General features: G+C 36.1%; 2 protein-coding genes across 2 annotated transcripts in view; both read left to right on the forward strand.

Moving 5' to 3' along the window:
• The window catches only part of LOC136851506 (inactive rhomboid protein 1), a 680,285-nt gene that overhangs the window by 137,438 nt on the left and 515,762 nt on the right, over window positions 1-27,085 (forward strand).
• On the forward strand, window positions 1,746-14,551 carry LOC136851089 (uncharacterized). The gene is made up of 3 exons (XM_067125059.1): window positions 1,746-1,898; window positions 13,764-13,989; window positions 14,427-14,551. Exons 1-3 carry the CDS (start codon window positions 1,746-1,748, stop codon window positions 14,549-14,551), a joined length of 504 nt encoding a protein of 167 aa, XP_066981160.1.

The raw sequence follows: 27,085 nt of genomic DNA on the forward strand, positions 1-27,085 counted from the left end.
AATTCATCTCCCAGTAGATCAAATTATCCTTTTCTTTGTTAATTTAATCCAGTTATTGCCTTTCATCAGTCATGAATCGTGTATGTTTCTGTCAACTCTCATCCCTAGCTTTAAATATAGTTATCTATTGATTAATTTGTTTGTATTTTATTAATTGGTTTATCTCCTGAACTGGTTTATCCGTTGATTAAGTAGATTAATCTTTATTTAATAATGTCATATGTTCGTTGACTTGATTATTCCTGCTCTCCGGGCAATCGCCTCCGTCTGAAAGAAAAATAATCGCAACTCTTTTTCTTTCAATTTTTTTTTTATTGCCAGATTGAGAGGTAATTTTAGCGAGAGCGAGAGACATGCTGCTGCTGTTAATAATAATAATAATAATAATAATAATAATAATAATAATAATAATAATAATAATAATAATAATAATAAAAGTGATTTTAATAGGAACAGCGAGAATACGGTTATTGAAATAATTATGTGTTATTAACTACAGATGATATTTCAAAGCTTAATAATAATAATTGACAGAAAGAGAGAAAAGATTTATGTAAAGAAAATTCAAAATAACACGGGGAGAGAGAGAGAGAGAGAGAGAGAGAGAGAGAGAGAGAGAGAGAGAGAGAGAGAGAGAGAGAGAGAGAGAGAGAGAGACGCTAAAAGAAAGCTGACAGTTAAACTTTTCTCTAATAAGAAAGTGTAAGGTTTGGGGCGGGTGGGGAGTGGGGGGAGAGCGCCCCCTCTCCTCCCCCGAGGCGCTGAGATCCCAGCCTGCTTGGAAAGATATTTTCCTCTGAGACTTGATTGAAATATTTCCGCCAACTTGCGAAATGTGTAGATGAGATTTTTCCGCATTCTTCATTGATTATAGCCACGAGAGAGAGAGAGAGAGAGAGAGAGAGAGAGAGAGAGAGAGAGAGAGAGAGAGAGAGATAATAGCTTTTGAAAGATAATGGGGTTGTTAAAGAATAAAACTTTTATAACTATCTGTAAGGATATATGAGAGAGAGAGAGAGAGAGAGAGAGAGAGAGAGAGAGAGAGAGAGAGAGAGAGAGAGAGAGATATAATAGCATTTAAAGATAATGGAGTTGTTAAAGAATAAAATTTGTAACTATATACTGAGGATATATATATATATATATATATATATATATATATATATATATATATATATATGTGTGTGTGTGTGTGTGTGTGTGTGTGTGATATATATAATAGCATTTGAAAGATAATGGATATATATATATATATATATATATATACTATATGTGAGGATATATATATATATATATATATATATATATATATATATATATATAATATTTGTATGTATATATACTGTATTTGAGAGAGAGAGAGAGAGAGAGAGAGAGAGAGAGAGAGAGAGAGAGAGAGAGAGAGAGAGAGAGAGAGTGGGCGAGGGAAAAGCGATGCTTAAATAAACCTCAGTTAAATATATGCGTCCTCATGAATGCTATTTGTGGTGAGGAAACCATATTTTTGCTTTACATTGCCTCCGTGTCTTTTTTTTTTTTACTTTTATCTCGGAAGGTCATCTGTTCTGTGGAGGCGTGCTTTGCAAGGCAGTGGCCTCGTCGTACCCTTTCCACATGATATGCACATCTATGATTATTTTTAGAAGGATAAAATTATCACTGGGGAAATTGGTCGGATATTTCTGGTGGCAGAGAAATGAATTCTGCATTTCCCAGCGCCACCCGGAATTCCTCTTTAATGAAAAATGTCGCAAGACATACTTGAGGAGGCACTGTGCATTTTGAAAACCTCCTCCTCCTCCTCCTCCTCCTCCTCCTCCTCCTCCTCCTCCTCCTCCTCCTCCTCCTCCTCCTCCTCCTCCTCCTCCTCCTCCTCCTCATTATCTTACCCTCTTATAGTACGTTCGCTCGTGAGGAAGGTTTTAGCCTTGTATAATATGAGTGTTTGCACATTTATAATGATGATAATAATGATAATAAGCAGATAATTATGATAATGTATGATGGAACATACAATGATGTTTCTGTCAAAGTATATTAAAATCAATACAAATTGCTCTCGAAAACCTGCTCAATTCTCATTGTTGGTAATGCGAGGTGAGCAGGCTCTCGGCAACTCTTTTTTTTTAAAGAGTTTAATATGATTTGACTAGAAAATAATTGTGGTTTTCAATTTTTATTTCGTTTCTCATAATAATAATAATAATAATAATAATAATAATAATAATAATAATATTATTATTATTATTATTATTATTATTATTATTATTATTATTATTATTATTATTATTATTATTATTATTATTATTATTATTATTATTATTATTATTATTATTATTATTATTGTGAGTTGACATCTAATAATTGAATTTGAATCAGAGCCATACACAGGTGAATTATAATGAAGAATAAAAGCAGACATTGCTATTAAAAAAGCCTACAGTAGAATTTAAGGGAGACCCGGATTATAAAGTCAGAGTGGGAGATTTATATCCTCTCGAATTGAGAGTGATACCGAAAATGGAGGGCGAAGATTAATGGCACAAAACGATCAGGTCCGGTATCAATCGATCACTTTATCAGTCTACTTTACCTGTGACCATTAGTCTTCGTTCACTCTTTTGCTCTTTCGTTCGGGAATTGAAGATCGTGTTTTTATTTATTTTTTTTTTCTATTTCAGACACTGTTGTAAGCATTTCTGTATTTTCTTTTCCGATTATAATACATTATGAAAATTTAATTCTCTCTCTCTCTCTCTCTCTCTCTCTCTCTCTCTCTCTCTCTCTCTCTCTCTCTCTCTCTCTCGTCAGTTCAACAAACTGATCACAGACAATTTTTATGATTAGCTATATAATATTTTTGTATGAATTAGAAAGCCACGCGATTTCCAAAAGGTTTGAATTCATTTAATACGAACTAATATTTTAATGGCCATCAGTTTCTTTCTTCTGACTTACGACCTTTAATGTTGTAACGCCAATATACAGTTATTCCTCACTCGATCATTAGTATTAGTATTATTACTGTTATGATAACCATAACTTATATCATAATATTCTTAGTAGTTTCCCTGGCGATAAAAGAACGCCTGGTAGTCATTTTGAACTGGTGGAGCTCCAGAACTCGAGAGTCATCCACTTTGTCAGTTATTCGTTCCATTTTAGAAATTAAGTTCATGGATGTTGGAAATGTGTCCAAAATGAATCTCAGAAATTTATACGTCTTGTTTTATATGGTCCCTTTATTTCGAAAAAAGTCATAGATTATACTATAATTGTATTTATGAAGTAATTATCTTTGTTTTTGAAAAACCAGTTATTGCAATTTGTCGTCGTGAATCCTCCAAAGGTATCCTTCCCGTTTCTTTACACACTTTTCGATCTAATCCTTCTTTTTTCCAATTAAGAAAGAGAATAAACAACCCGCCCCAAAAAATACACCTCCCAAATTCGGTGGCTAATCAACTTCCAGGAGTCGAGGTCAGCTACTGAAGCCTTAATGGAATTTTGCCCAAAGGGGCTCTTATGGACATTGGGTCACTCTGCCCCCTCCTCCCCCCCTTCCTCTCTTACTGAACCTTTCCCCGCCTTCCCCATTGGCACCCGCCAGGCGTCTCCTCCGGTATTTCCTGGCTTCTCTTGGGCTGTTAATTATTTTGTCGTTGGTATTTCTTGGTCTGATCTTGTTTGTGTTATTTGAAATTCTCTCTCTCTCTCTCTCTCTGAATGATTGCAAGTGCTTTGCTCTCATAAATCTCTCTCTCTCTCTCTCTCTCTCTCTCTCTCTCTCTCAGCACTGGTTGAAAGTTATCAATGTGCTTTTATAGCCAATTTTTATAAATCTCTCCTCTCTCTCTCTCTCTCTCTCTATAGGACTGAATATTTTGCATCAGTCCAATCTCTCTCTCTCTCTCTCTCTCTCTCTCTCTCTCTCTCTCTCTCTCTCTCTCTCTCTCTAGGATTGAATCGATGAAAGTGTGTCAATAATTGGTTTTATTATAGCCAGATTTTCATAAATCTCTCTCTCTCTCTCTCTCTCTCTCTCTCTCTCTCTCTCTCTCTCTCTCTCTCTCTCTCTCTCTCAGCTTAGTCATTCAAAGGTTTAAAAATTATTTTTAGGGCATTGTTCGATCCGTTATAATTCCATGAATATATAAATGCCCTGACGATCTCTGTGTCTTTTAAGATGAAATATATCTTTTTCTGAAGATATCTTCTTATTTTATTACTGTCCAAAAAGTTTGATAAATATTAAGATCAACTATTTCTTTTCTTCTTTTTTTTAACCGATGCAGGTTCATAATTTAACCTTGAATGCACGAAACCATTTCTTTTTGTTTATTAAATATTTATGATACAGTTAGTTTATGTATATTTTAAAAAGAATAATCATGACTAATTCTGTTATTTTTTCTTTCACAGGTAAGTTCACTGCAACCTGCCTTGCGTCATGTTTGCATACACACCTGTATTGACAGCTGTTCGTAAGTTGACGTTCTTATTTTTAAGCTGAATTATTCAGGTTATTTATCAGCATTTGGTGGTATATTATGCGCATATCATCGGTTGTTGCATAATGTTGCATTAGCTAGGAATTGAGGTTATAGTATTTTCGGATATTTATAACAAAAAGGAAAGTATTTCGATGGCGTAGAAGACTCTCAACACAAAAAGAAAATTGTCACAGAAATATTGATCGTGATAAACATAATGGTCAGTCTGATATTTTCCCGTAGGTTTATTTGGAGAACTTTAATATGTAGTTAATGTAAGTAAAAATGACATATTCAGTTTAACGGAATTTCTTTACAGTTTTTTATATCTTAGAAATATCATTTTCTTCCTAACTGTTTATATTCTATTTCGTAAACCAGTGACTGACATGTTCCGCCGAGAATTTTTCGTAATTTCATAAATACATGTGCGATATCCTGAACTTATAGTATGCATTACATTGAAGACTACATACTGAGTACACGCACCCGTGCACGGGTAGTGTTATATATATATATATATATATATATATATATATATATATATATATATATATATATATATATATATATATATATATATATATATATATATATATATATATATATATATATATATATATATATATATATATATATATATATATATATATATATATATATATATATATATGAGTTTTAAAAGGCCAATGACACCGGCCTGATGGGGATATGGAGCCTAACGGTTGTGTATGTTCGTCATACTGTTCTTGTATATATATATTTGTGACTACACTCTGTATCAGTCCTTCGTCAATGGCTTGGAAATAAAGTCGAAACCGGTCAGGACCTATACCCCATATTTTTCACCTGTGGTAATGTGTGATAAAATGAATCACGTACAAAAGTGATAAAAATCATATATATATATATATATATATATATATATATATATATATATATATATATATATATATATATATATGTATGTATGTATGTATGTATATGTATGTATATATAAATATTATATATATATGGATATATATAAATATATATATATATATATATATATATATATATATATATATATATATATATATATATATATATATATATATATATTTATATATATCTTGCAGTATTTTAGAGAAATAATTTTAGGAAATTTTGGAAGGACACTAACATTCATACCCATCTTTACCAAAGATTCTAAGAATTTCCATCCTGATACCACGTTTTCCCGATCAGAGGAAGAATTATTTAAAGAGAATTCGCTTGTTTCTGGTTACTGGTGCATGCAAGTGCATGCAAGCTGCTGGTTTAATGCAAACAAGCGTGAAATTGCATTTTAAAGGGAAACGGTTGCATGCAGATGCGATGAAAAGCGTTAAATTGCGTTCTCAAAGTCTCCTCGTGCGAAATCTGTATCTATATTGAGTTTGGTCCTTATTTGCGCGGATTTGTGAGAGTACCCCCCCCTCTCTCTCTCTCTCTCTCTCTCTCTCTCTCTTAGTTTATCTAACTCTTTCTTCCACTGTTTATCTCTCTCTCTCTCTCTCTCTCTCTCTCTCTCTTAGTTTATTAACTTTTTCACTCTCTCTCTCTCTCTCTCTCTCTCTCTCTCTCTCTCTCTCTCTCTCTCTCTCACACACACACACACACACACACACACACACACACACACACACAAAGACCACTTCTAAACGTAACACGCACATTGAAAGTCTCTCTCTCTCTCTCTCTCTCTCTCTCTCTCTCTCTCTGGAGCATTCCATCTCCTACCGACCACACCTGCGCCTCCTTCCCAATCCATAAATTATGGTGCATAGGAGTTCCAACGGAGGCAATAGATTTATTGGTAGGCTGCGCTCAACTCCCGGGTTTTTCTTTCTCTTCAATTTATTAGTTTCGGATTCGTTTCACGCTGTAGTTGATGTAGTCATTGATACATTCATACACACATTTATACACTATATGTACACATATAGTATATATATGTAATGTGTGTATATGTACACATATATATGTGTATAGAGTATATATATGTATTGTGTATATACTGTTTATACAGTATATTAAATATATTGTATATATGTACATACACATAAATACATGTATATACATAAATACATACATACATACATACACATAAGCAGTGGATACGAGGAATTATCCGAAAACACAGAAATACATACATTCGTACATATAACTTACATACATATATATTTATGTATGTATGTATGTATACGTATTTGTGTGCATGCGTATGTGTTTTCTTGTAATTCCTCGTATCCATTGCGTGCTTGGTACACTGACCCTGATTTTTTTTTGTGGCTTATTTCATGTCTAAATAATACGGACGACATCATCGTGATTGAGAGAGAGAGAGAGAGAGAGAGAACCTACGATTCCAAGTTGTCGTCAGCTGATTGTGGCCTTGCAGACTGCGATACGTGAATGCGTGCATAAGTCGCTTAGTTTTATGTTCCTCGGAATTAGAAGACATTCAAGGAGATTTCCCTCTTTATGCCTGGTAGCTATTGCCGTTCGCGATGTCTTTGTTTGTCAGTGTGTTTGTTTGTTTGTTTGTTTTTTTGTTTGTTTATTTTTTTGGTTTTGTTTTTTAACAGTTGTTGAGAGGGATTGTATAATTGCTTTGTCATATTGACTTCATTGATGGTTCAGCTTTCTCTATCTCTATAAATATCTTTATCTCTCGCTCTGCAAACAGTTTCTGTATGGTGCACGTATTTATTCTCTCTCTCTCTCTCTCTCTCTCTCTCTCTCTCTCTCTCTCTCTCTCTCTCTCTCACACACACACACACAGACACACATCCTTGTTTAACGGTGCACGTATTTGTTCTCTCTCTCACAGACCTTTCTTGAACGATGTACGTACGTGTTCTCTCTCTCTCTCTCTCTCTCTCTCTCTCTCTCTCTCTCTCTCTCTCTCTCTCTCTCTAAACACACACACACACACACACACACAAAGACCCGTAAAGAAAATGCACGCATTTGTTCTCATTCTTTCACCCAGACACACATTGACCAGTTCTAAACGAAACACGCACAATAAATTTCTCTCTCTCTCTCTCTCTCTCTCTCTCTCTCTCTCTCTCTCTCTCTCTCTCTCTCTCTCTCTCTCTCTCACGGGCGCGTTAATTTACCGTCATGGAAGGTAAAGTATCTTACCTCGATTCGAAAACTCGCCATTTGGCCCCGTAAAAACTATTATTTGCAGAAATTGTACCCTTCCTGCCCTAATTTAATCTCTCATAATGGAATCCGATCTCCACTCGGATTTTTTCGGGATTATTTTCCGGATTTAGCAACGACCCATGCGTGCGTTATGTCTTTGTACCTCGACTGGGTCGGCTTTCTCTCTCTCTCTCTCTCTCTCTCTCTCTCTCTCTCTCTCTCTCTCTCTCTCTCTCTCTCTCTCTGGAGCATTCAAACGTATCCTGAATCATTCTTATTTAATATATATGTTGTGAAATGTTAGTTTAATTGGTACAATATATGTATGTGTGTGTAATTTATATTTATATACACATATGTACTGTGTATATATATATATATATATATATGTGTGTATATATATTTATATATTGTATATTTATATATCCATATATATATATATATATATATATATATATATATATATATATATATATATATATATATATATATATATATATATATATATATATATATATATATATATATATATATATATATATATATATATATATATATATATATATATATATATATATATACATATATATATTAAAGTTCATTATTGCTGCCATCACTTTCTTTGGAAGTGAGAAATAAAAAAAGCAAAACTGAATCGACAAAGGACATACCACCCAAAAATAGTCTGGCATTAAGCATACGTAATGATCCCTTCTGCTCTTTGAAATATCTTTTCAAAGAGGACATGACAGTGACTCGGTATGAAGACTATGCAATAGCCGGTACTTAGTACTGATTCGGGTACCCTCACCGATTTAGGCGTCCCGTGGGAAGGATAAGTCGTTGCATTGAGGGATAATTTTTAGGTGTGTTTACAGAGTGGGCCGTTTTTATGTCAGTCTAGGAATAATGATTCACTGTTCGGCCGTTACTCTGCTTCATGTTTGGCAGTCAGTGCGTTCTAAAATTGGCTTTGTCTTTGCTTGTTAAATGCACATCATATCTCTTTTTTTTTTTTTTTTTTGAAGAACCAGAACAAAGATAAAGAATGTTAATTTATTATTATTATTATTATTATTATTATTATTATTATTATTATTATTATTATTATTATTATTATTATTATTATTATTATTGAAATAAGGCGATGACGTTGGTAAAATAAATGAAGAAAAAATAAAAGAACAAGAACAAAGACAGAGACGACGTGACAAAACGAATCAAAACAAAAAAAATCGTATTTCAGTTCTGCAAATATTAACGACCAGGATCATTACTGACAAGTGGTCTGCTCTTTTATCCTGGTTCCTGGTCTCAATTGATTTTTGTCATTAGTGTTTTCCTATTGTCATTATTTTCCCGAAACTCATTCTGGTACGGCCTTGCTGCTTATGCAGGGAATCTCAAATTTCGAGGGGACTTGGCAGGATGCGTTTCTTAATGGCGATTAAGTCTAGTGCCATTGATGAGAGAGAGAGAGAGAGAGAGAGAGAGAGAGAGAGAGAGAGAGAGAGAGAGAGAGAGAGAGTTATCTCTGGTTGAGAGAAAGAATAGGTCAGCATGTAAGTGCTAGTCAGTGACGATAAAGGAGAGAGAGAGAGAGAGAGAGAGTTATCTCTGGTTGAGAGAAAGAATAGGTCAGCATGTAGTGAGAGATGAAGATAAAGGGAGAGAGAGTGAGTTTGAGAGAAAGAGAGAGATAGTATGTAAATGTTTGAGAGAAAGAATTAGCCAGTATGTAAATGCTAGTGGACTACGTTTAATGAGAGAGAGAGAGAGAGAGAGAGAGAGAGAGAGAGATACTTCTGGTTGAGAGCAGTAATAGGCCAGCATGTACGTGCTAAATTATAACGGTAAAGGGGGAGAGAGAGAGAGAGAGAGACAGACAGACAGACAGACAGACAGACAGAGTCAGAGAGCTTACAACCTTTCAGATATAAAAAGATTTCCCTTTAGAATGAGAGAATCTCAAGTTGACTGATTTATTTCTCAATTTGCGTCAAACTGGCGTGGCATTGAGTGTGGCCATTATCTCCCAAGCCGGCTAATTGAGAGAAAAAACAGCCTTTTAATATCAACGCCATTTTCTCATTAGTACTCAAGAAAATATTTCGTGCGCAGCGCATGCGCGAGCTTGTCTTTCGGAGAACACTTGTTTGATTGAGAGAAGAAAAATAGCCGCTTATTATAAGCGCCATTTTTTCATTAAGGAGCTAATTATTTTTCCAGGCCACCTTCTTTAATATGCAATTTAATTTATCCTACATCAATTAGGGCATGACAGGGTTTTTAGGGTTAACGAGGTAAAATGAGTTTCAGACATTTTTGGCTCCTTTTATCGCTCAGTGTTGATATGACTGCTCTGTGTTTTGTCCTGATTATATATATATATATATATATATATATATATATATATATATATATATATATATATATATATATATATATATATATATATATATATATATATATATATATATATATATATATATATATATATATATATATATATTATGTATTTTTTTTTTTTTTATATACATATAAGAGAAATGTTAATGTTATTGATTCTGTTAGCACCTTTTTGGTTTTTTTTTTTTTTTTTAGAAATTATCCTTTTTCATTCGTGTGAATTGGTGTTGAAACTTCTTCAGAAAGTGAGTGGCATTGCGGAAACCAGTCAGTCAATTTTGTCGCGTTCAAATGAATATTTGCTCTTTATTATCAGACTTTAAGGCAGTTTACTGTGCATCTGGTTCATATTTAATGAACCGAGCAAGCGACGTAAATATTTTCGCCCCTTTCCCTAGTTTAATTAAGGAACTCACAGGTACGGATAATTCCAAACCAGTAAACCACGACCAAGTTTTCCTGGGTCGATTGAGCAATTTCCAACTATGAAAATGATTGATATAATTCACAAAATTCAAATTTGCCTTAATCGTTTTTAAGAGTGAAGATTAAACTGCTGTGAGCATATTAAAGTTATCAACGTTGAATATTTCATCATGGGAGAGAGAGAGAGAGAGAGAGAGAGAGAGAGAGAATATTGATAATTTAGGCTTGAATATTAGGGGTTAGCATTCGAAGCGCTACAAGTGTAAAGGACTGACCAGTCACGATTAGTTCCTCTCCCTCCCCAACCTTGCATTGATAATGTACCTGTTTTACCCTTTGTTATCATTGCCTGTTCTCCGAATAACAAAATTTAATAATCAAAATAACGTAGATGAGGGGAGAAGTTAAGTATACCTTAGTTTTACCAGACCACTGAGCTGATTAACAGCTCTCGTAGGGCTGGCCCGAAGGATTAGATTTATTTTACGTTGCTAAGAACCAATTGGTTACCTAGCAACGGGACCTACAGTTTACTGTGGAATCCGAATCACATTATAGAGGGAAATGAATTTCTATCACCAGAAATAAATTCCCCTAATTCTTCATCAGCCGGCTGGAGACTCGAACTCGGGCCTAGCGAGTGCTAGGCGACAACTCTACCGACTCGTCCAATGAGGGACTAGATGAGGGGAGAGAGAGAGAGAGAGACAGAGAGAGAGAATCGTGTAAGCGACTATTTTTTAATAATAACCTTAAAGAGAGATAGACACAGAAATGTGGAGAACGATCACATTAAAAAAAATCGTAAACAGAAGTAAAGAGAGAGAGAGAGAGAGAGAGAGAGAGAGAAAAGAAAGAGAGAGAGAATGGTGGTTTTACACCATTATTTTTTTTTTCCTGGAACAGATCTCGTCCGTGGGCTCCAAGGTAAAAAGGAATTTCGTGTAGTTTTAATTTCAGACTTTTGCCCGTGGCTTTTTTTTTTTCTCTTTTTTTTTTTGGCACTCTGAGTTTTTATGTTTTTTCCCCAAAGTTTAAATCATATTTTTCCATTATTTTTTTTCTCTCTCTCTCTCTCTCTCTCTCTCTCTCTCTCTCTCTCTCTCTCTCTCTCTCATTTTTGTGTATATCTTTCAATACGCTTATTATCACAGGCAGTCGTTTACACAATTCTCTCTCTCTCTCTCTCTCTCTCTCTCTCTCTCTCTCTCTCTCTCTCTCTCTCTCTCTCTCTCTCTCATTCTGTATATTTTCAATACGCTTATTATCACAGGCAGTCGTTTACACAATTCTCTCTCTCTCTCTCTCTTTCTCTCTCTCTCATTTTTGTGTATATCTTTCAATACGCTTATTATCACAGGCAGTCGTTTACACAATTCTCTCTCTCTCTCTCTCTCTCTCTCTCTCTCTCTCATTCTGTATATCTTTCAATACGCTTATTATCACAGGCAGTCGTTTACACAATTCTCTCTCTCTCTCTCTCTCTCTCTCTCTCTCTCTCTCTCTCTCTCTCTCTCTCTCTCTCTCTCATTCTGTATATCTTTCAATACGCTTATTATCACAGGCAGTCGTTTACACAATTCTCTCTCTCTCTCTCTCTCTCTCTCTCTCTCTCTCTCTCTCTCTCTCTCTCTCTCTCTCTGTACTAATCTATTTTTATACGCAGTATTTTTATTTTGTCTTCGCCTGTAGTTTTCGTTATTTAAAGCATATATTTATCCATCTACATGTATTCCTCTCTCTCTCTCTCTCTCTCTCTCTCTCTCTCTCTCTCTCTCTCTCTTCCACGAAAGATGACAAAGTAGATCATCTTAATTTTTATCCCGCCTTATGTCGGGATTGAAGCCCTGCATGTAATGTTATATGCCTTCGTCCTGAAATGACGCTATTGAATGCCGTTACCTGTCAAGTCAGCTGGTGTGCGTTTCTAGTCGTCATTCCGAGAATTGTTAAGTCAAACGGCTTCGTGTTTTCTCTTTTGTGTCTTTCTAGTGTATTCGGTAGGCTTTCGTGATCAGGTTATATATATATATATATATATATATATATATATATATATATATATATATATATATATATATATATATATATATATATATATATATATATATATATATATGTATACATATACACATATACACACACACATATATACAGTACATGTATGTATATAAGTGTGTGTGCCTATCAGGTAAATATTTGATTGAAGCAAAAGTTAAGCTGTGCTATGCTGACACCCGAATTGGAGGTGAACGAGTGAAAATGTAGTTGTCAAAGTTATTGAGACATGAGATATTGATAAGAAGAAAGTCTGAAGAAGCGCGTTTAAGGAGAAAATGTTTGAAATATGAGGAATTAAATGAAGAGTAAGTAAAATCCAATGAATGGGTCGAAGGGATGAGGAAATTAGAGGTTTAGTGAACTAGATAAAAAGGGGCTATTTGAGATGCAATTCCAGTACAGAAGAGGTCATTTACACCATACTGTACAAGAGGCTGGATTGGGTACTCACATGGAAAGTTAGGGAGACAAATAATGTGAGTAATAAAAATGAAAGGGAGATGTTGAACGTGGATGAGGAATAATTTGTTGTACAGGAAATAAGTGCAGAGAGAAAGGTTAATGAGCATATAGATTTCAGAATAGATAACGCAAAAGAGACATCCTGTTCTGCAGGAAAGGAAACACAGAGAGAAAGGTTAATAATCAGTTTTATCCCAGAAGAAATTACATAAATGTAAATGGAGTAATTCTGTTGAAGACGAATGCCGCTACTGGTCGAAGTATTTTAGAGATTTGTTGAACGTGGAAGAAAGAACAGAGGCAGCGTTAAATGACACCAGAGTAGAAGGGGTGATCTTGTTAGTCGTGTAATTGAATCGCGGGAACTTTTAAAAGCTCAAACTGGGTGCTCATGCGTTTTTATTGAGCAGGTTCACACGTGTCTCGTTTGGTAGTTTTAAATGCTTTATCTCAGCTGTTTTTCTTTGTGATTTCTCTTATATGGTTTAGTCTTTGCTGTCTCTATTTGAATCCTTATGTTGATAAGAATCTTTTCCAAATAAGTCTACAGCTATGTTAATAATAATAATAATAATAATAATAATAATAATAATAATAATAATAATAATAATAATAATAATAAAATAAATGTAGCCATGGCTGTTTAATACTTTCATGCATGGAGGGATTCGAGAAGTCAACGAGAGTAAATTAGAATTAGGTGTAAAATTTTGTGAAATGGACGATGTTTGATAGTACAGTTTAGTTAAAAATAGTGTGAGAAGCTGTAGCCTTTTTCAAGAGGGAAGATTTAAGAGTGCTCATGTAAGCGACAGTGATGTATTGAGGGTGGATGGAAACCAGGAAGATGGAGCTATGAATTTTACCAGTGTTGGAGAAAGAATGGCATCAGTTGATTCATTCAGGTATCTGGAAGCTAATATAAAGGATGGTAGAGTGTCAAAGAGGGATCACAAAATAGGTGAGGCAAAGAAGGTGGCAAGTTATGTGCTGAAGAGAATATGGAAGCCAGTGTGGTAATGCGCGGAGGGATTGTTGAGCTAACTCACCTTTATAGAAGTGGAGTGCTGATGTTGAAAGCTGATATAAGAAAAATGGTGAAAGCTGGTGGGGTACTCTGTTAGCGTGGAAGAATTAAAAGGGTGAGAAATGTGGAATACACAGAGGAAGTGGTGAAAGAGTTAGCATAGGTCAAATAACAGATCAGAATGATAGTGCATCTGAATATTGTTAAAACGAAATGGTGATAATTATGGTGTCTTCTCTCCCATGACTTCCTTTGACGCTCATGAAGACGAAAATGATGATGATAATGAGATTAAATGTTAAGGATTTTATAATGATAACATTGATTGTGAATATAAATATTGGTAATAATGACGATATTAGTTAATTTAGATGCTGCTAATAATGGTAAACTTGGTGAAGATGCAAATAGCATCTTCTCCCCTCTGACCTTTGACTGTTATGATGCCGATGCTGATGATGTTAATGATGATGATGATGATGATGACGTTAATTAAGACGATGATGACGACGATGCCATCGCCTTCTCTCCCCCTGATTTCTTGCGGAGATGCCCAGTGCCGCCTTATCTTAGGCCTAAAAACATTAAGGCGAACATCTCGGATAATAAGGTTCGTGCTCCTGACGGGAAATTAGGTTCGAAGGATTACCCCCGCCCTTCCCCCCCACCTCCCCAGAGGTGGGAACGGTGTTGAATGGTTCGGTAGGGACCCCCCCCCCCGGGGGGGAGACGGGGGATTATGGGAAGGGGTGGTGCTACCCTCCCTCCCACTTCTCGGAGCATAATTATCCTTTGACAAATGAGGGTGCAGGTTATCTATGGGGTGTGTAGGAGGGAAAGGTTAGCCTTTGATTTACCTGTTGTGGAAAGGTGTTCTCTCTCTCTCTCTCTCTCTCTCTCTCTCTCTCTCTCTCTCTCTCTCTCTCTCTCTCTCTCTCTCTCTCTCTCATATATATATATATATATATATATATATATATATATATATATATATATATATATATATATATATATATAGAAATGTCTTTTACTGCAATAGCACAGTGTAATATGAAGATAAAAGGCCCATAAAACACTATTTGAACATTGCAACCATATATTTCGAGCACTTCCTTCTATGCCCCTGTTCACTGGTAAAATATTTGAACAGGGGCACAGAAGGAAGTGCTCCGAATATATGGTTGCAACGTTCAAACCAAACAGTGTTTTATGGGCCTTTCTATCTTCATATGTATATATATATGTGTGTGTGTCTGTGTGCGTGTGTTGTGTGTGTGTATATATATATATATATATATATATATATATATATATATATATATATATATATATATATATATATATATATATATATATATATATATATATATAACAAAAGATAATATTCCCTATTTGCCTAAAAACTCACATGTTACTAAAAGGAAAAAAATACCTATGAAAAGCACTCGTAATACCAGACGAAGTGTACAGCAAATCATGTAAATCATACATTAAATTCTCTGTTGGACGCACTAGAATTGAACAACATTGAGAATGTAGAAGGTTACAAGGGATAACAAGAAGTTTTCATTCATGTTAGAGAAGACAGTCATCCTGTCAGTTGGACAGTTGCCAAATCAGGTATACATGATACATGTATACCTGAATAAATTTTTACATGAATATAGTACCATCCAAGAGATGTATAAACCTAATCCGTGTATTCCGTAAGAAATACATAAAACTCACAGATTTCAAGCAGAGTAGTTGCGGTGCACCGTAGGCATTACTTCAGGTTCTTTGCAGCGTGCCCTCGGCCCCTAGCTGCATCCCCTTTCGTTCCTTTTATTTTACCTCCTCTCATATCCTCTTTCTTCCGTCTTACTTTCCACCCTCTCCTAACAATTGATTCCTTCTGTTACACCTTTCTAACTTTTTACTGTCCATTTCCTTTTCAGCGCTGAATGATCTCAAAGGTCCCAGTGTTTGACCTCTGGCCTAAATTGTACGAGTATATTCAGTTAAAGCAGAATAGTTTATCTGGTCCAGATGACAACAGACTCTCTCTCTCTCTCTCTCTCTCTCTCTCTCTCTCTCTCTCTCTCTCTCTCTCTCTCTCTCTCTCTCTCTCTCTCTCTCTCCTTTTCATTGTTCTCCTCCTCCTCCTCCTCCTCCTCCTCCTCCTCCTCCTCCTCCTCCTCCTCCTCCTCCTCCTCCTCCTCCTCCTCCTCCTCCTCCTCCACGTCATCACTCACCCAACTCATTCATCTCCATTTGAAATTTCGAAAGTTACCCATAAATCCTTATAATGTGTAAGTCATTTTTCACTTAAACTACCTTATTTGAGGGAAGGGGGTGTTTGTGGGTGGTGGGGGCGGGGGGGCGGCTTAGGGTATGGGGTACAGGTCCTGTTTTCCTAAAAGAATTGGGATAGAACACCTACGGCTGAAAGTGAGGTCCTGAATAGCCCATTAGCTCCGATTTCATGATGCTCTCTGGCCGCATTGTAACCCATTGCCTATGAAAACCGGGTCCTCCATGTCTCTGTTTTGGGAAAATCCTGTGGCATTGTGTTATAAGACTTTTTTTCTTTGGAAATGTAATAACTCAAGTAATAATATTCTGGGGAAATCGGAACTTATATTGTCACTGAAATTATACGTAGTTGAAGATTTTTGTGTTGAAAGTAATAATTGATGCTGATGGCTTATGTGTGTGTGCCACCGTATTAATAATAATAATAATAATAATAATAATAATAATAATATTATTATTATTATTATTATTATTATTATTATTTTTTGGTCTATCACAGTCATCCTATTCGACTGGGTGGTTTTTATAGTGTGTTTTTATTATTATTATTATTATTATTTTATTATTATTATTATTATTATTATTATTATTATTATTATTATTATTATTATTATTATTATTATTATTATTATTAGTCAGAAAATGAACCCTATTCATATGGACCAAACCTGCAGGGGACACTGACTTGAAATTCAAACTTAAAAAGAATATGGTGTTCATTCGAAAGAGGGAACAGAAGGTAATGGGAAAAAGTATACCTTAGTTTAACCAGACCACTGAGCTGATTAACAGCTCTCCTAGGGCTGGCCCGAAGGATTAGACTTATTTTACTTGGCTAAGAACCAGTTGGTTACCTAGCAATGGGACATACAGCTTATTGTGGAATCCGAACCACATTATAGCGAGAAATGAATTTCTATCACCAGAAAAGGTAATGGGAAACAGAGAGAGGAGATATGTTACTAGAAAAACAGATAAATTAACAAAATATTTACTAAGTTTTTATTACAGAATCGTTATTTTATGTGAAAGGAAGAACGCTCTTCCTGTATTAGTGAGGGAATAATTGAGGATTCGAAATGAGAGGATGTGACAGAGAGAAAGGATTCTCATTTTATGGGACGAGGAGGGAAAAAATCCTTACCCCTCACATTCCTCTTCTTTGGCTTCTTGTCTGGAGTAGGTGAATAAATTATAGGCAGCCTTACAAGGGCGCACTGAATGAGCCTCTAGGAATTAGGAACCCTTCCTCTCTCTCTCTCTCTCTCTCTCTCTCTCTCTCTCTCTCTCTCTCTCTCTCTCTCTCTCTCTCTCTCTGTTTGACCATAACAGTGAAAAATTAGTCAAACAAGAATGTAAACTGTCCGTACTATTTTTCTAACCATAAGCTCTCTCTCTCTCTCTCTCTCTCTCTCTCTCTCTCTCTCTCTCTCTCTCTCTCTCTCTCTCTCTCTCTCTCTTTCTATTTGACCATAGCTTTGAAAATTTACTCAAATACGACTGTAAACTGTCCGTACTATCTTCCTAACCATGACTCTCTCTCTCTCTCTCTCTCTCTCTCTCTCTCTCTCTCTCTCTCTCTCTCTCTCTCTCTCTCTCTCTCTCTCTCTCTCTCTCAGTTGAAGAAAGCAGGTCTGCGGGGTTCAAAAGTGGAACTGAGGAAGCAGGGAAGGACGAAATAAATGAACACAAGATTAGAATTCAGCTCGGGGTAAGTGGGGGGCCCCATTAATGGCTCTCTTAAAACAATGGACCTAAAGATTTAATCTCCTTTCTTTAACAAGTCCCACTTTTGCTGATCTGGTCTTTTGTGTTTTATTCCCGTCAAAGAAATAGTGGGATTTGTGCCTCCGGAAGAGAAGGAATAGAAAAGTAATTTTTGATTTATTACTGCAAAATTGTCGGTTTCTTGGGCAGTATCATTATTTCCATGTGAGTTTCACATGTTTTTTTTTATTGTTCGAGTTTAGTTTTTCTTCATTCTAGAGAGAGAGAGAGAGAGAGAGAGAGAGAGAGAGAGAGAGAGACAGACAGAGAGAGAGACTCTTGTTCTCAGAAAAGATCGAAATTGAATAGAATGAATGCATTAGAAATTTGTGAGAGAGAGAGAGAGAGAGAGAGAGAGAGAGAGAGAGAGAGAGAGAGAGAGAGAGAGAGAGAGAGAGAGATCTTTTGTTTCAGTACAATGAATGAATGACGAGAAATTTGTGAAGACAGAGAGAGAGAGAGAGAGAGAGAGAGAGAGAGAGAGAGAGAGAGAGAGAGAGAGAAAGAAAAGTATCTATCCGTATTTCATCAAGGCCGGCGCCGTTCTCCGCCTCCGAAAAACTTTTCATTTGGAGAGCTTCCGACCTGATTAACCTCCTGGAGGTGAACTGTCCTCCAGAGTTTCTGAATCAAATTAAGGGTCCCTTTGCTCTCGGCTGCATCCGATTCGGCGTAGAAGGGCCACTGAATAGGAAACAGAGAGAGAGAGAGAGAGAGAGAGAGAGAGAGAGAGAGAGAGAGAGAGAGAGAGAGACTCCATTGTTAAAAAGACTCGAAAATGAATAGAATGAATGCACAAGAAATTTGAGAGAGGAGAGAGAGAGAGAGAGAGAGAGAGAGAGAGAGAGAGAGAGAGAGAGACTCTATTGTTCTAAAATAAAACTCGAAACTGAATGGAATGAATGCACGAGAGAGAGAGAGAGAGAGAGAGAGAGAGAGAGAGAGAGAGAGAGAGAGAGAGAGATAGACTTGTGTTCTATAAAAACCCGAAATTGATTAGAGTAAATGCACGAGAAGTTAGAGAGAGAGAGAGAGAGAGAGAGAGAGCCTGACTCTATTGTTCTAAAATAAAAACCGAAATTAAATGGAATAAATGCACGAGAGAGAGGGAGAGAGAGAGAGTTCTATACACTCACACATGTCCAGTCTCTGCGATCATATTTTGGGCAACTGTTCCCATGTGTCAGATTTTTTCTGATTTTATATATGTCGCCCTCATATAAAGCGACATATTTTGGTGTCGCGTTGACGTGTTCATACGTTCTTTTCCCTGTCCGTTTCGTGACCCGTGGCTTCTCTCTTTCCATAAAATATAGACCATATTTTAATAGTCGCAAATGAATGGTCAGAAAGTGTCCTTGTGACAGTGTTTTTGAAAAAATTAAATAAAATCCCCCACACTTAGGTGGTTGATATACAAAACTCTGTGTGGGTGCCTCCGAATAATGGATACGTTTAAGGTGTCTATTTGCATTTCATTCCCTAAAGAGAGACGGGAAGACAGAGTTGGTTTCTATTTACTTTTTTCTGAATTGACAAAGACGCCTGTGTTTAAGTAGGTTTCTGTTTTAGGTCTGTATATTTTTAACCCAAGTACTTGTTGACATTTTGTTATTGTTTATGCGTTCTTTTGGTTCGTATTACGTTGAGGAGGAATATACTGTCATTGACAGTGTTTGTGTGTGTGTGTGTGTGTGTATGTGTGTGTGTGTGTGTCTGTGTTGTTCCGCGGAGAGCTTTCGTCCTCTTCAGGAAAGCGTGACATTGTATATCCTGTACAAATCTCAGAACACACGTCCTTTGGAGATTTCTCGGAATTTTAAGCCTCCTGAAGATTTTTTTTTTCATCTACGTACAATGAGTCTCACTCACTAAGACTAGTGTAAACTCTCTCTCTCTCTCTCTCTCTCTCTCTCTCTCTCTCTCTCTCTCTCTCTCTCTCTCTCTCTCTCTCCTTGGTAAAGCCGCTGTAAGGCCTCTCTCCCTCTTTAAACTCTCTTTTTCCAGCGTAAAACCACTGGAATCTCTCTCTCTCTCTCTCTCTCTCTCTCTCTCTCTCTCTCTCTCTCTCTCTCTCTCTCTCTCTGCAAGGTAAGTCACTGTAAGTCTCCTTCTCCCACCTCTCTCTCTCTCTCTCTCTCTCTCTCTCTCTCTCTCTCTCTCTCTCTCTCTCTCTCTCTCTCTCTCTGAAAGTAAATCACTGCAAGTCTCCTTCTCCGACCTCTCTTTATCCCCTGTATGAAGTTACGGTCACTAACTTCAATCAGTCTCTCTCTCTCTCTCTCTCTCTCTCTCTCTCTCTCTCTCTCGGTCTGCAAAGTAAAGTCACTGTAAACCTTCTCCTCCGACCTCTCTTTATCCCCAGTATCAAGTCTCTGTAACTACCTTCAGTCTCTCTCTCTCTCTCTCTGCAAAGTAAGTCACTGTAAGTCTCCTTCTCCGACCTCTCTGTCCCATGTATGAAGTCACGGTCACTATCTTCAATCAGTCTCTCTCTCTCTCTCTCTCTCTCTCTCTCTCTCTCTCTCTCTCTCTCTCTCTCTCTCTCTCTCTCTCTTTTGTAAGAGTCTGAAGTCTCTCCTTCCAAAGGCCGGTCTTGCTATGATCCCACGTGATTGCAAGAAAGATGTCTGGAGTGTCCGGTGAGGCGGAATTCCAAAATCTTCTCCTTCTCTCTCTCTTTTCTTTTATTTTCTCTTCTTTTCTTTTCTCCAATTTTCGGGGGTGCTAAATTTTCGTCGGAAATCCTCCTCGAATTTCGTCCCTCTTCCTTTTCTGTAATTTCTGTTTCGAGTTTTTTTTGTTTTTGTTTTGTTTCTCGTTCCTTTCTTTCACGTATTTCTTGTCTGTATCTTTTGTGCAGAGTTTTAATCTGATTTTTGTCATTTTTCTTTTTCTTTCTTTAATTTTTATGAGTCTGCGTTTCCCTGTTCTTATCTGTAACTTTTTCGGGACTTGATTCAGGGTTTTAAGTTTTTATGCCGTCTCTTTATATATTTTTTTTCGTTTAAATTTAATGGAGATTTTCGATTTCTTTTATGAGTAATTTGTATATTCAAGTTTTAATTCGTGATCCCTTCCCCTATCTTTCTCTCTGTGCTTAAATATTGTTGAGATTTTCATTTTTCTCTTATTCATGTCGTTATTATTTTATCGTTCTTGCCTCGTTCGATTTTTCTTTTGTAATTTAATAATACAGTAAAATTCTTTCTTCTTTTCATTTTTTTTTTTGTATTTTGAATCTTTTTTTTCCACGTGATATTTAGCAAATGTGTCTTTTTTTTCTTGTAACATTCATTTCACTCATTAGTTGCTTTCTGTATTCACAGATGTGTAGGCTTTATTCCATCTTTTTTTGACATTTCTATTATTTATTCTGCCTTTGTCATATCTTTTTTTTTTGCGAGTTCATTTTGGGAACATAATAGTATCCTCTCTCTTTAACAAACCTCCATTTCACTCATTTGTTGCTTTCTGCATTTGCAGATACATGTGCTTCATTCCTTCTGCGATTGGTATATCTGTTATACATTCTGTTTCCGTCATATCCTCATTTTTTGCAAGTTGCATTTTGGGAACGTAATCGTATTTCTCTCTCTCTCTCTCTCTCTCTCTCTCTCTCTCTCTCTCTCTCTCTCTCTCTCTCTCTCTCGGATGTGTAAGTGTATGTCCCGAACCCCATTCCTAATTTGGTTCGATTCCAGTTGATTGTAATCGGATTACGGTTCCTGACAAGGAACCAACGGCCTTGGTATTCAATTGAATTTGCCCAACCTGTCAAGCGAGTGGCTGAGAAGAGAGAGAGAGAGAGAGAGAGAGAGAGAGAGAGAGAGAGAGAGAGAGAGAGAGAGAGAGATACTGTAGAATGCATCTCTCAGAGAGAGAGTGATATATATATATATATATATATATATATATATATATATATATATATATTATAGAATGCATCTCTCAGAGAGAGAGAGAGAGAGAGAGAGTATTTGTGAAGGAGGAAAACAATGCACAAGAGAAATGCTTACAGCCAGAGAGATAGGACTCTTTGAAAAGACTGTAAGCCTTGAGTTAAATTTAGACTACAAAATTATCTTCAGAGAGTCTCATAATAAAGAAGTGTAAAATTTGCATTGAATATTACTACTAAATGTCAGTGATCTGTCGGAAAGCAGGTTGACAGACAGGCAGACTTATGGAAAGGGGAAAGAGCTTTTATCACAGAGATATGTGTAATTTTCCGAACTGAATTTTTATTTGTGAAATACACACATACACACACACACACACACACACACACATATATATATATATATATATATATATATATATATATATATATATATATATATATATATATATATATATATATATATATATATATATAATGTTTTTGGGGAATTGGGAAAAATAATCAGAGGAAAAACTTGACATATAAATGGGAGGAGGTCGGAGAAAATATGCAAAATTACTCACACACACTCATATACACACATATATATATAAAGTATATATATATATATATATATATATATATATATATATATATATATATATATATATAAATAAATTAATCCCTCACTTTGCCTCACGTGACCTTGGGTCGTCTCATCAAGCCACGCCCAGCCACTCATATGTTCAAAACGTAATATCATCTAATCATTAAAAAAGAAATATTAATTGTTTATGCCGCTATGTTTCGACATTAATACTGAAAGAATAATTGAAGGTCGTTCGGTGGATAAATAATGGTGGGTCTTTGTTGCAGAAACCTTTGGTGGTAATTTTATTAAGGTTAGATTTTCAACCGGACAATAATTATTTTATTAGCTGGTAGCAAAATGTTTCTCTCATTTTATCTGGAAATGTATAATGGCCTAGGTGCTTATTGTGTGGGATATATATATATATATATATATATATATATATATATATATATATATATATATATATATATTATATATATGTATATATGTATTATATATATATAAATATTATATGTATGTATATATGTATTATATACTTTATTATATATATATATATATATATATATATATATATATATATATATATATATATATATATATATATATATATATATATATATATACATACATATATACATATATACATACATACATACATACATACATACATACATACATACATACATACATACATACATACATATGTAATGTGTGTGTGTTTGTGTGCTTTATGCTTGTTTCATTACAGCCCATTGTGCGTCATGTTTTTAGCAGTGAAATTCGCATACTTTTGACAGTTATCCGATTGTGTGTATGTTTGTTTGTGCGCGAACGTGTATGCGTGTGTATGTAACATGCTGAATTTACAGATTTAGTGTGTAAGGTCAACATCTACGTATGTCGCTTTAAAAAGATCACACTCGGAATAAAGTAACCAGGTGATTATATTTCCATATTGCAATATATAATAATAAGTCGCTTTGCTTAGCGGAGAAGGATAGGGAAGTTAGCAGATAAGAGGAAGTACAGTAGAAAGAACGGAAGTTTTTCATTTTTTCATATATAACATTATTGTACAATTTCTACTATTCCGTCCATGGATAAGAAAATAATATAGTCTTGGTGTCCAGAGAGCCATCGAGCCCCAACCGAAGGAGAAGAATGACACAAATGGTAAAACCCAGTGTATTCTCCCCCAGTTCCAATTATCCAAAGCTGTCATGCATTCTTTCAGAATCCCTCAGGTGGTCAGAATGAGAAGTGTCTTCCAGTAGGACAGCCTGACGGGGAACTCCTGTAGAATTTCGGGCCCGGATCTGTTTCCTTCTGGTTCTGAATCACAACGAAGCCAATTTTCCCCTCGGTCACTCGCTGGCCTTGCATTGTTAGTGGGGAGGAGGCATATATCGGAAAGGAAATACGGAAAGGGAATGTAAGTAGATATCCGGAAGTACACAAGGAGGTAGGAAAATGTTTAGTCCTCCGGAAACAAAATAATGAAAAAAGTGAAGCATTGTTACAAAGGAAAAATGACTGACGAGTCTTGTGCTACTGGTAGACTACAGGGATCTTTTATTTCTGTCAGTCTTAAACACAGTAAGAATACAATCGTTATATACTTAGACTTTTATTTATTTCTGTCAGCCCTAACTACAGTAAGAATATAGTCGTTATATACTTAGATTTTTATTTATTTCTGTCAGCCCTAACTACAGTAAGAATATAGTCGTTATATACTTAGATTTTTATTTATTTCTGTCAGCCCTAAATGCAGTAAGAATACAATCGTTATATACTTAGATTTTATGTCCTTGTGCTCCCTAAAAGAAGTAAAACTCTTAAGTAAAAGTCAAAAGGAACACAGGCTAGAATTAAAGAAATAAGGTCAACTCCTTGTTTCTTTAAAAATTCCGACTTTCGGTTGAGGGTTAAAAAATAGATCAAGGCAAGACTGAAATAAAGCGATTTACCTGCTTTCTAAAAGCAGTGAGACTATCGTGGGAAGATTGCATGCTAGTTGTGTAACCTTTCCAGCGAAAGCATTTCAACAATGTTCTTTGTCCTGCCGGAGTGCGGGTAACTGCGCGGCAATTTATAGTCTTTGTTTCGTCACGCCATTAATTCCTGTCCTAAGAGCTCACTCACTCCCACAGATCTGGCTCTGGGAGCCTTCGCCGGAAGTGGGCCTCCCAAAAATTCGGCGGTTTCCTTGACGGTTATGTGCTTTCTTATTCTCGGACTTCCGTGTGCCTTGCCATCATCTTAGTTTAAATGATCTGTATTGAAGTTTGTCACTAAGTATTTGTCTTTATCTGTATACTGATTTTTGGATATATATATATATATATATATATATATATATATATATATATATATATATATATATATGTGTGTGTGTGTGTGTGTGTGTGTGTGTATGTATGTATGTATGTATGTGTGGTTATGTGTGCATAGCTATTTTCTCCTCTTTTTATGTTTTTTTAAAGGAAATTTATTCTCTGGTTGCTTGCTTTGAAAATCTTTGATCATTTCAGTTCGTTCTATATACAGTCAGTGTTCGAGCAGTCTCAATAAAGATGATAATGATCATTTTGGACATTATTTTCTGTAGCATAAATAATAATAGCAATAATTGTGGCTCTTGGTAAACCAGTCCACCGTTATTTTCCAAGCCTTTTTTCCCAGCCAGTCTCGTGTATATCCGAGAGTAGACCAAGGAAGGACGAGCGTCAACATCCCCAAGGAGGAGGAAGGAAGGAAGGAAGGGGCGTGTCGATTTCGTCCCGAATGTACTGAGATACATCTTCCCTTTTCGGCGGAGGTTACGAGAAGTTGGTATTTTGTGGCGTCACGGTACGATCGATCGCGTGGTCAACTCACTCACTCTCACTGCTGCTGCTGCTGCTGCTGCTAACTCATGGCGGGGCTTCTCTCACTCTCTCACTCACTCACTCACTCACTCACGTTTCTTGGGTTCGTCTTGTGTCACTTCGTTTCCTATTTTTTTTGTTCCTGGTCGTCACTGCCCAAGGGGGGGGGATATTGGGTGGGTTATTATTAACATTTAATGTTTTGATGTCTCAGGATTATTTGAAGAAGTCTGCGCTGGTTAGGGTCTCTTTTACGTGGTTGATGTATTTGTTTATGTTTATGTATACATACATACATACATATATATGTATATGTGTATATATACATATATATAGTATGTATGTATATACATACATATATACATATATATATATATAATTGTATATATATTTATATTTATATATGTGTGTATATATATATATAAACGTTTTTCAGGCGAGGAACGTTTGTATTACTTAAACATTTTTTCCTTCGCATTTGTGTTAGGTATAGATTGATTTATTGACCAGTTTACATTAATCTGGACATTGCGGTGCCATTGTCATCGAGATTCCCAAACACTTAACGACACCGAAGGCCTCATTGTAGCCCATTTCCGCTCATATCAGACCCTGGGAGGCTTTATAATAATTTTCTTTACTTTCTCAAAGAAAGGAACGCCATGCTTATAGTCAGCTTTCTCTCTTTCTTTTTTTTTTTATCTGGTCTGATGGTCGGTAGGAGGGGAAAGGTCATCATATGGAGAAAGTGATTTAGCTTCACAACTTGAAGAAGCCATTGTTTCAATATCTGAATCAACGATTCCCCTTTCAAAGGAACTTGATACCCTCACTGAAGCCAACTTTGTTCTTAAGAGAGCACTATCTTTACTCCCCATTATTGAGAGAAATGGTAGGGTTTAATGCAGCGGTCTTGCTTGCCTACCTTTTGTAGGATGAAATACGCTTATTACATACACTTGTTTATTTTACATTGTATACGAGCAGACCGCCTTTAAGCACGTGATATTGGGCTTGGTGCCTCTTGCACCTAGCTGACGAGACCGGCATGTCTCGCGCGGTACGGCGAGTTCTTTCTGAGTACGTTCCAGGCTGAGAGACAAAGGAGAGAAGCTGTCTCTGCTTCTATAATATCAGTGGATTACGTTCTCTGTGATATAAATCAGTTTCATTGCATAGTTGTATTCTCTCTCTCTCTCTCTCTCTCTCTCTCTCTCTCTCTCTCTCTCTCTCTCTCTCTCTCTCTCTCTCTCTCTCTCTCTCAGGGGTGAGCGTAGATGTGTTTAAGAATAAGCTCGACAAATATCTAAGATGCATCCCAGACCATCCAAGACTGGAAGATGCAAAATATACCGGAAGATGCATTAGCAATTCTCTGGTAGACATCAGAGGTGCCTCACACTAAGGGACCTGGGGCAACCCGAACGAACTGTAAGGTCTGTAAGGTAAGGTCCATGTTCGTCGTTGGAAGAGTCGGTAGAGTAGTGGGCTAGCACTCGCTAGGCCCGAGTTCGAGTCTCCGACCGGCTAATGAAGAATTAGAGAAATTTATTTCCGGTGATAGAAATTCATTTCTCGCTATAATGTGGTTCGGATTCCACAATAAGCTGTAGGTCCCGT

The sequence above is a fragment of the Macrobrachium rosenbergii genome, chromosome 23, assembly GCF_040412425.1.
Source record: "Macrobrachium rosenbergii isolate ZJJX-2024 chromosome 23, ASM4041242v1, whole genome shotgun sequence".
NCBI classification, from domain to species: Eukaryota; Metazoa; Arthropoda; class Malacostraca; order Decapoda; family Palaemonidae; genus Macrobrachium; species Macrobrachium rosenbergii.

What these genes read in the sequence shown, in the direction of transcription:
- LOC136851089 (XM_067125059.1), top strand. Translation starts at nt 1,746, where the DNA reads ATGTCGCAAGACATACTTGAGGAGGCACTGTGCATTTTGAAAACCTCC. An exon ending in CATTATCTTACCCTCTTATA is followed by an intron (nt 1,899 to 13,763) that starts GTACGTTCGCTC and finishes GATGTTTGATAG; the next exon opens with TACAGTTTAGTTAAAAATAG. An exon ending in AAAGAGGGATCACAAAATAG is followed by an intron (nt 13,990 to 14,426) that starts GTGAGGCAAAGA and finishes TAGTTAATTTAG; the next exon opens with ATGCTGCTAATAATGGTAAA.